Source organism: Rutilus rutilus (genome assembly GCF_951802725.1).
Source record: "Rutilus rutilus genome assembly, chromosome: 14".
In the NCBI taxonomy this organism is placed as follows: domain Eukaryota; kingdom Metazoa; phylum Chordata; class Actinopteri; order Cypriniformes; family Leuciscidae; genus Rutilus; species Rutilus rutilus.
The window spans coordinates 3,630,001-3,641,045 of NC_140219.1; the positions used below are offsets into that span (position 1 = coordinate 3,630,001).

At 36.6% G+C, this 11,045-nt stretch overlaps 2 protein-coding genes across 2 annotated transcripts in view; both read right to left on the reverse strand.

Moving 5' to 3' along the window:
- spmap2l (sperm microtubule associated protein 2 like) overlaps nt 1–1,740 on the reverse strand; it is a gene marked incomplete at its 5' end in the record, with an annotated part of 10,169 nt that extends 8,429 nt beyond the window's left edge. The window contains 4 exons of the mRNA XM_084431001.1: nt 105–233; nt 1,488–1,544; nt 1,624–1,633; nt 1,731–1,740. Of these exons, the coding sequence (XP_084287127.1) occupies nt 105–233; nt 1,488–1,544; nt 1,624–1,633; nt 1,731–1,740 (206 nt within the window). The remainder of the gene's footprint in view (nt 1–104; nt 234–1,487; nt 1,545–1,623; nt 1,634–1,730) is intronic.
- Nucleotides 1,741–2,021: 281 nt separating this feature from the next.
- On the reverse strand, nt 2,022–10,972 carry arl9 (ADP-ribosylation factor-like 9). The gene is made up of 4 exons (XM_084430275.1): nt 10,293–10,972; nt 9,054–9,222; nt 7,718–7,893; nt 2,022–3,320 (listed from the first exon to the last, which is right to left on the reverse strand). Exons 1-4 carry the CDS (start codon nt 10,479–10,481, stop codon nt 3,144–3,146), a joined length of 711 nt encoding a protein of 236 aa, XP_084286401.1. The 5' UTR covers nt 10,482–10,972; the 3' UTR covers nt 2,022–3,143.
- Between the last annotated feature and the right edge of the window lie 73 nt (nt 10,973–11,045).

Below are 11,045 nucleotides of genomic sequence, written 5' to 3' on the forward strand. Positions count from 1 at the left end.
CAGAATAAAGGTAGGCCTATATTTTTTTCTTTTTTATAACTTCAACCTCAATTTTTTGTACATAAAGACATTTTTTTGGAGAGATGTGACTGAATCAGGAGTACCTGAGCTGAATCTGGAGAGAGAAGTCTTTCTTATGTTGGGCCAGAGCCTTTATTCTGGGACTGGGAATGGCCCGCAGCGCTGAGCGGGACAGAGGCCGGATTGATTCCTGGTTTCCCCATGTCAGCGTCCTGAAGCCCAGAACACAAGCACAACAGATACCGGCCTTACGTCAGCTGGATCAGGGGACGAAACAACTGCTGAATGTCTGTATTTGGCTAGTGCTGAAAAATATAAGCCTTGAGTTTATTTTTACTTGTGCCTGAAAATAGTTAGGTTAGAGGTAGCCTACTAATCAAGTTTTTAAAAGAGAGAGAGAGAGAGAGAGAGAGAGAGAGAGAGAGAGAGAGAGAGAGAGAGAGAGAGAGAGAGAGACTATTTTATTTGAAAACAACCAATCTAAACCAGCCAATAGCACAGAATGAGAAATCTGTCCAGAACATGCTTGGTGTATAAACCTTAAGCGCCAGAGAAACGACTGCGCCGCCATCTTTGGAATACTGTCTTTGAACTTCCGTTTTTGCGGTCGCTCTGTATATTTCTATGGCGCTGCTGTCCAGGAGTAATTAGCTTTTGAAGTGGATTTACTTAATGTAAAGTTAACGAAAGTTATCATGAGGGCTGTAATGTTTAAAGCAGATGTCTTAACAAATGTAAGTCGACCGCGACTTTTTTATTCCGTTCATTAATAAACACGCAGAATCGCTGTGAAAATACAGACCGGAAGTCAAAAGACAACGAGCGCCGCGCTGAAAAGAGGCGGGGCTACACAAGGTCTATATTTAAACCCAAAATACAATGTATATTTTAAAAATTAAGCCTACTTTACACTTGTATTTGTCATAAAAACAGCCTCATGATACAAAAACAATGAATGTTCCTTCAAAAAGGCTTAATTTTCAAATGTCTTGAAGACTCACCCAACTAAACAAACAAAAAAACAATAGAAGACTAGTTATATTATATTAGCTATATTAGTTCAAGCTAACATCATAAATAGTTAGAAATTGCATTAAACTTTCTGTATACTAGTGAAAAGTTTGAAATCATTAAGATGTTTTTATATGTTTGAAAGAAGACCCTTATGCAGCTTGAGGATTAATTGATGAATAGAAAGTTCAATAGAACAGCATTAGTAATGTTTTGTAACATTATGAATAGACATTTCTGTTCATTTTATAGCAACCTTGGGAATAAAACTATCTTTTAAAAAAAGACTGTGTGTGTGTGTGTGTGTGTGTGTGTGTGTGTGTGTTCTGACTTCATTTTGAATGCTAGTGTATAACTTTCAAATGTAGTGGAATCATGGTTTCCACAACAATATGAAGCAACAAAAACTGATTCAAAATTGATAATGAGAAATACAAAGAAAATACATTTTTTACCAAGGTGTTGTGGCCCAAACAGTCTTGGACTTTTTTGGTTGAGCCAGAAATGAAATCCTGCAAGCAAACATGTTATCAGCCTCTTAAAGATATAAAGAATTTAATGAAAAAAGAAATGTTATTCTGATATACATACCTATCCAAGTCTTAAAGAAAAAAAACAAAACAACATATATTAGCACATTTTTCAGTAAAAAATAACATGAGAGCATTTTTAGGTTTTGATTTAAATGCAGACTTTACCTGAGTCCATTCTGTCCAGTGTACAGACGGTACAGACCTCTCGGCCCAAAGGAATCCTGGGAAACCTAAAGCTTACTGGATAGTCACAATAGAGACCGGCTGTTGCCAAGGAAGCTGTTATTATGGCAACCGGCGTCACATGGTGCAGCTCTGTCATCAAAGATCAAGTACAAGTGACATCATAAACACAACAGGATTTAAAAAAAATAAATAATAATAATTTAAACACAAGATTCCAGCAAATCAAAGATCAAAAAATTATGTCATCGACAAAAATGACAAACATATTCAGGTGTTTCAATCGATATTTAATGGTTATCAAAAGACCAATCATAAAACACATCAAATCTTCACTTGATTTCTGGCATTAAAAATCCAATTAAACACAGAAAGGTCAAGTTACAAAATTAATATACAGACCCAGACATTAGCAGTGTAGACAATCCTTACTGACAAATCAGTGCGTTACATTATCAGGGTTCGTACAGATGCAGTAAAAAGAAATTCAAGGACTTTTCAGGCACTACTTTTTTGGTTTTCAAGGACTACAGTCAGAGATCTCACTTATCAAACAATATCTTTAGCATTTTTTTAAGGATTATTAAAACTCACATTACAGATATAAGGTATCCAAAATACAACTTACAACGTATTTAATAATATATATTAAATACAACGTTTATAATGGCTATTATTGTTCAATAAATACAATTTTATATTATAATGTTGGTGTACTTCGTATTATCAGACAGGCTGCAGTGTTAATTCTGCGTGAAAATATTGGGGGGTTTTTTTGTTGTTGTTTTTTTTTCCGAAAGAATTTATTGTATTTTAAGTAAGTAAAGCACTCTTTAATATGGCTGTTTTCAAGGGTTTTCCAGGACTTAAAATGTCAAAAAGTCAAATTCAAGTACTTTAAGCACCGTACGAACCCTGATTTATGAACCAATCAAAGCAAATTAGTGCTGGGCAACAACTAATCGCATCCTAAATAAAAGTGTGTGTTTACATAATATATATGTGTGTGTGTACTGTGTATAATTATTTTGTATATATAAATACACACACATGCTACACAGTACACACACACATATATATTATGTAAATACACACTTTTATTTAGGATGCGATTAATCGTTGCCCAGCCCTAAAGCAAATGCAGCTTGAAGCAAAAGAGCTTCAGAAGGTTCAAAGCATACTCAAACATCCACAGCAGCAGCAATACACTGAAAAACATTATCACCTTTGGCATCTTTTTCAAAATGCTCCGTTTTCATGTTTTAGTGTCATTAAAAGACGTTAAAGTCTCTCTTCTTCTACAGAAACAGGCTGGTTTGGTTGTCATTTGGTGCATGTAAATGAAGCCCTGAATAATCGTGACACAGAAACTACGTCCAGTCGCACAGTCGACGGTCAGTTGTCCGCCATCATGTCGATGATGATGTCACGGGCGTCCTGCACACCGGTGTTGGACACACACTTTCCCTTCTTCACCTGAGTGCCGATCACACTGAGCCGGTGTCCGTCGCCAGCCTTCCCCAAATCCAGCGCCTCGTACAGGTCGGTGACCCCACGGGCCCCGGGGACGTCCTGCGGGACACAGAGACACAAAACAGTCAATTTTGAGATTTTGGGGTATTTGTCTTCAATAACATGTCTTCTTTCAGATTTGTGGTGAAAAAAAAAGTCAGAAATACATATTTAGGTCTTTATTTTATTACACTTTGTCTGTTTGCGTCTGTAGATTTCTCATAAATTCAACAAAAGTTGGCGTTGGTAATCATCACACCCTGTCATCACACACACTGTTAGAAAAGCACTCTCTCTCCTGTACAACGCTGTCGGATCCAAATATGGTCATTTCCTTTTTATCAGCAACCAGTCGTGAAAGTAAAAGGGCTGAATGCGCAATCTCATTGGCTGATGATAAATCTTTAAAGCCCGTTTTCTCAAAATGACTTTTCTCTCATAATCCAAGTCTAAAATCTCCAATTCAGTAGCACCTCTATATACACCAAACTTTACAGTCTTGTACCTAGTTATATTATGAAGACATTTACAGAGGGATTTGTAAATATATTATTCCTAGCCTGATTTATATAACATTTTATTTAAAAAAACATGGCGAAAATATTTTTTTAAGGCTATTGACAGTATATTCTGATTTACAGGATAACAAAAGTAGATATCCATAAATCCCATCTAATATGTGAACACAATGAAAAAAACATTTTTAACCTGGCTTTATCCAATACTTAGATTTCGTTTTTTTTATATATATATATATATATATATATATATATATATATATATATATATATATATATATATATATGCAAATTAGCGCATATTTAATTAGATATTGCCTCATTTGCATATTTAAACATTAAATTACAGAAAACTTGTAATACATTTTTTTCTCATCTTAATGTCGGTAATCAACTGGGAAAGTTTCATGGTGATATCTGCTAGTTAAAAATGTTACCCTGTTCACCTGTAGTGTCTCGCCTGAATGGGAATGAAAGCGAGGCTGTGAGGGACAGACATGCATCTCTTCAATGGGCTGTACTGTTGTTTAATGTGTTTTTGGATTGTTCTGCTCATGAAACACTGGAAAAATATCTTTCCAAGAAATTTCAAAACTACAATTACGAAAATTGTAAGTAATCTAGGAGCTTTCTACAGCGGATGCCACTGGAAACACGGCAAGCCTCACTTTCATAACCTGTCATGGCGCTGCTCTGAATGAGGTCTAGTGTCATAAATGGTCTAAGGAATGATAACATGGAGTAAAGACCGGGAACAGGAGTGTGTGACGAATATGTCATTCACTTTGAAAAAAAAAAAAAAAAAGTATAGACAAAGATTACCACCAAATGTGGCCTTTAGTGTTAATCTTCGTTTGATTATGGGGAAATACTACAGTATATACATAAACAAAAATGGGCTAAAGGAAAACCCAACTTTTTTGTTATTTCAGATAGATATGAAAAATTATATTGAGTTATTACTTGGGTTGAAAAATAGTAAAGCAAAACGCACTAGGTCTATGTGAAGCTTTTATACTATTTATATGATGATCTCATACCTGTTCATAATATTTTCTTTCTTTTTACTTGCGTTGTTATTTTATATATTACACTGTATATTTTCTTTTCCTATTTGTTGTAGTCGATATTTGATCAAATATTGAATCAGTACTTTTATACTATATGTTGGGACTACTGTCATGTTTATTATTTGTAATGTGACTGGCATTTAATAAAAATATGCATCTAAAATGCCTCCTAAAAAAATAACCCTGAATGAGAAGATTTTAGCCGTATCACCAGAGCGAGTGTGTTTTTCCTGAATATCAGCACAACTGAAAAATGTGAAACTGATTTTATACTACAGTTAATATTGTGACTTACATTTTAGACAGGATTGTCAGTACAGGCTCTATTTCGTGTCTCAGAGCAACTGAATTCCTGAGTGAATCAGCGTCTTTGAACGAATCAATAATTCATTTCTGAAGGAAGGCACTTGTTTCATTCCGGAACGAATCATCCGTTTGAACGAATCTTTGAATGAATGAATGACTTATCCTGCGTCTCAATTCGCCTACTTACACTACGCCCTAAAAGTGTGTGCTCTTTTTGTGAAGAAAAAGTTGTGAGTGTGTTGCCAAAAGTAGACAAGCTTTGGGACAAACTATCACGTCATGCAATTGCGTCTTTAACGGTTGCTCTCTGTCACAGTAAACTGACCTGTCAATCATCTTATCACAGTAAACTGACCTGTCAATCATCTTATCACAGTAAACTGACCTGTCAATCATCTTGTCAAAGATAAAATCCTCCACATTTAATTTCCTACCGTATCAGAGAGAAACGCAGAAGCTCGTTGATCTGCAGTCGCGGGTCTTTCATGCGGAGACTCTCCTCATGTTCACGCGTAACGATGCATTTAAAAGTGGCCAAACGGATCGTTATGAAAGTTCACGTTGTTGTTGCAGATGAAATATAACACGGATAACATTACATCACGATTTTAATCAGCTTAAATGTTGATTATTAGTCACTATCTGAACCGTCGGTCGCGCAGATCCGCCATGTTTTGTAGTTTTGAACACTTTTTACTCGTGTTTGTAGTTCTGAACTGAATCCTCCTCCAAAGCGCAATGGGTTGTGGGTAATATTACCACTATGCTTCGGGACACACTTGTTTTAATCTCACACTCTGTTTAGGATGGATGGTGTGGACATTGAGACGCAGGGTTACTCATTAATGCAGTGAGTTGCTGCCACCTAATGGTGGCTTTAGTATCAGTTCATTAAAATTTAAATTAATTCACATGACAGCTACTTTAAAGTCCCCCTTTAATCAATAACTTTATCTCATCTTTGATCACCAAAAAGACATATTTAACGTTGTTCCCTGTGAAAAAAAATTCCTTCATGCCTTAAAATAGCTTGAATGTAATTCGACACCCTTGCCTCGTTTAATATACGCGGATATATGAATATGCTAATTAGCCCCGCCTCCACTCACTCACAGCAGCTCAGAGATCCACTCGGTCAACATACTGAGGTAAACTGCACAATGTTCTCGCTCTTCACGACGTCAGACACATATCGTAATAAATACGATTAGCCTTTTGTTTGACTATATTATCAAAAAGCTAATAATGTGGTGCGAATGTTACAAAACCATGTTCCCGTTCGCATCTCAGAGTCAGACAGCTGCCGTCTAACAATCATCAGAAACGCTTTGACCAACTCAGAACGTCAGTGGAGAAAGGCATACAGTTCATCATAACATCGTAACATACATCATACACCCGCTTTATTGCTAAATCTACCCGATATTTGATATCAACAGAAAAATATACCGGGATAACCTGGCAATCTCCCGAGACTCCCCTGCTAGTTCGCTGTTAATGATATGCAAAGACCCGCCGGCACGTTGATCTGATTGGTTACAAGGTAGTTTGTGACGTCAGAAACACCAGTGATTTCAAAGCGTGTCTTTGGTTCACTGCAGTTTAAGGTGGAAATACTCAGCAATGGTGTCGACTTCTGAACTTACACATGGTTTGTCTAAAAGCATATTAAAAACACCACATACACATATAAACAGGGTTTGAAATGAACACCCGCCAAATGAGAGTAAAAATCAACAGTGGCGGGAAATGCTGTCAAATCACGAGCCAATCTGGCGCATTACTTATTAGATTTACTCGCTTTGCTGGGAAGTTCGTGTAAGCGCAAATACTCATGAGACCTCGTGATATATTAAATATAGCGTATTGCACAGAATCTGCTCATATCTGGTTTACTTGAACACACACACGCGTCACTACACAACAAATAACAGCGCGCTTGTTCATTTGCATTGAAGCAATAGCGAAGATTAAAAAGCATTTGGTAAACAGAAAAGACACTTTTATTTTCCAAAATCCAACTTTTTTTTTTTTATGTTAATATGTTAATATCTAATATCTTATATCTTTGTACTGTATTGATCTGTCCACCTACGAATAAATTATTGGTGAAAAGGATGAGGATGAATGAGGAAGGGTGGAGATGCTGGATGACAGGATTTTGTTTGAATAAGAAATGAATGTATGAAATCCAAATTTTATTATATATATATGCAGTTTTAGGGAGAAAATACTCAGCAATGGTGTCAACTTCTTAATTTACACATGGTTTGTCTAAAACATATTAAAAACACCACATAGACATATAAACAGGGATATATATATATATTTAAGCTGTGACGTAGTTAATATGTTGTTTTTTTTTTGGCTAGTAGAAGTTCCGACTGGCCAGTAACTTAAACATTTAGTAGCCAAATTGGCCGGCGAATGAAAAAGTTCATTTCAAACCCTGCATATAAACAACACTAAAGCTTGATTTTCCACACAGGAGGAGTTTAATCTCACGTGTGAGCAGCCAGATGGCCCCGACACACTCGATCAGAGAGGATTAGTGTGTGTTCACCTGTTTGTTGGCGAGCAGCACTAGAGGAAGGCAGGGGTCGGCCGACAGGAGCTGATGTAGGAGACGTTTAGCCAGAGGGAATCGCTCCGGGTCAGACGAGTCCACCACGAACACCATCACACGCGCTTTACCCAGATACATCCGCCAGTAATCACGCAGCTTCTCTGTGCCTCCGACTGCATGACACACACACACACACACACACACACATATCACACAATAAATACTAGGGGTGTAACGAGACCCTCATGTCACGATCCGATACATATCACGATACGATATTATTGCGATACTCCAAGACATATGATAAAAGATTAACATAAAATGGACTGTTGATTAAAATGCTAAATTTGATATTACATTGTGTGTATAAATGAATATTCTTGGACTTGGTGCTGAAAACCCAAAGCACAGGACAATAGAGACGCCAGAATAACAACATTCATGATTCTGAAGATGAAAATACAGAGTTATTTTAGACGAATATGCTTGATCTCTGTCACTGACTAGATATATTTAAAATAATGTCAGACTTTTTTTACTGGTATCAAGACATTTGGCATTATCAAGACACACTAATATTCCCCCATTGCATTATTATACATTATATTCAACATTATATAGTTTAATGTAGTTCTGACACTAAAACTCAGAAAATATTTAAAAAAAAAATAGTAATTTTCATTTTGGGTGAATTATACACAATAAAATATTGTCACTATCCACGATACATATTTATCAGGGTTCGTACAGATGCAGTAAAAAGAAATTCAAGGACTTTTCAAGCACTACTTTTGGGGTTTTCAAGGACTACAGTCAGAGATCTCACTTATCAAACAATATCTCTAGTATTTTTTTAAGGATTATTAAAACTCACATTACAGATATAAGGTATCCAAAATACAACTTACAACGCATTTAGTTTATAATGGCTATTATTGTTCAATAAATACAATTTTATATTATAATGTTGGTGTACTTCGTATTATCAGACAGGCTGCAGTGTTAATTCTGTGTGAAAATATTGTGTTTTTTTGTTGTTGTTTTTTTCCGAAAGAACTTATTGTATTTTAAGTAAGTAAAGCACTCTTTAATATGGCTGTTTTCAAGGGTTTTCCAGGACTTAAAAGTCAAATTCAAGTACTTTAAGCACCTTGTACGAACCCTGATTTATGCATTTCTGTATTGCGATATATTGCTACTAAATACTAATGCTATTACCCTTTTTAATAGCATGTTTTATGCAGGAGGACTAACATCAACATTGCATTTATTTGATCAGTGCATGAGTTCAAACCCATGGTATCATCAGGAGTCATGTGCGAGCTATATTTACTCTCTAAGAACTCGATCTGAAGCTCTTCCTTGTTGATGGAGACGGCGTTGAAGCCCTGAGTGGGACACACGTCTTGTTCCAGGCTGCCGGTGGCGAAACAGTGCAGTAAACTGGTCTTTCCCGCCCCGTCCAGACCCAAAACCAGCACCTGAGTACCTGCCGTCCTGGGCTGCACCACACAGAGAACAGAGACAACCACATCAGAACAGCATTCTTGGCAGAAATCACAGAGTAAAGCCGCCTCAAAGGTCACAGGAAGAGACGGATTACACTAAAACTACACTCAATTAATTACCAAACAATACATGAATTAATACCAAACAATGCACGCACATTTTTTTATTATCTTTCAGGTAACACTTTAACTATTTAAAAGCATTGCATAAACCATGAAATATCTGTAGCTCATTATTTTAATGACTTTGGTTACACTTTATTTTAAGGTGTCAGTGTTACAGTGTAATTATACATTTAGGTACTGAGTAATATTAATAAACTACATGTACTTACTATAGGGTTGGTGTAGGATTAGGGTTAATTGCATGCCTAATTTATAAATTACTGTAGTAAATTACATGTAACGTGTTACAAGGACACTGTAAAATAAAGTTCTACCTTAAAACATGAATCACTGTTGCATGACATTTCTTAATATTTTGCATGTTCGTTCACCATCTGTTAAACTTTAACAAATTACTATTAACATTTCTAAATAAAATAAAAAATGAATAAAAGATAATATCATATCTGGAACTATTTAAACATTACACATTCAGATCATGTTTATTAATGAACATTAACATTTAGGAAAATATGAATTAAAGATGCACGGTATTTTGCATCTAAAATGATCCAATTACAATGTTAACGAATTATTAACATTTCCAAAAATATGAATCAAAGTTCCATAGTATTATAAGAGACTATTTGCATGCACTGAAAGTATAATTTTAAGCATTACAAGTTATGATAACGCTTATAAATGAACATTAACATTAGAGAAAATCTTAATTAAAAGTTGCATGAGGTTTTTAACTATTTGCACCTACGTTAAGGATTTTCTATGCGTTATATAATAATTGCATATTAATATTTATGAGGATATAGAATGTGCATGATCTGTTAAGCATTACAATGACACTTGTGTAAACTGGACTGTCACATCGAGGCCTCGCGTGCAACAAATACACCACAATAAATGCAAGTCCAAGAGGATAAACTGGACCGAAACCAACAAACCTCTGATATTATAGGCGTCTTTTGTGCAGTTTCGGTCTTGGTCGCTTTATGCGCGTGTTCGTTCAGCTCGTCCTTCACTTTTTTCTTTGGTTTCTGTGTTTGATGCATCAGATAGCAGAAAGCGCACGCGACTCCTCCCGTCAGCGCGAGCGCGGCGCCCATCATCCCGATCTCGCGCGCACCGGGCATGTTCACGCTCAAATCAAGCCTACAATATCAAATCAAGTACAAATGTGAACAAACGCGATACTTTTATCACACGCACACGGGCATGATGCGCCACAGAAAGGCCTCGGTGCGGCTCCACAAGTGGATTAGAAACTCTACAAGTGGATATTTCCGGGTGGCGGAAACAGCGAGAGCAAGAAATAAGAGTTATCAGTGCAGATGGCAATCGAATAAAAGCGCTAAATGAAGTTAATTCGTCGTCCTTTGCACAGACGGAAAAGGTTGCAATCCGAGCTTTTGCGCTTCCTGGAGATCAACAACCAAAGTCTCGTGAGGTAATCACAACAAACCGCGAGAGATTTTCATCTTAAGTGTCTCTGCGGGGAGTCTGAGCTCAAATAATCCCCTGAGATCAACCTGCCAATGAGAGGAAATCGTTTTCATTTCATTTTAAATGTGCACACTAGTCGGCGGTGACATGTTTTATTCAAGTAATGCGCGATCGTTCCAGCAGAGGGCGCTCGAATGCAGAGCGAATTAATTAATGCGCAGCAGCAGCAACAGCGCCCTCTGCTGGTGAAGTAC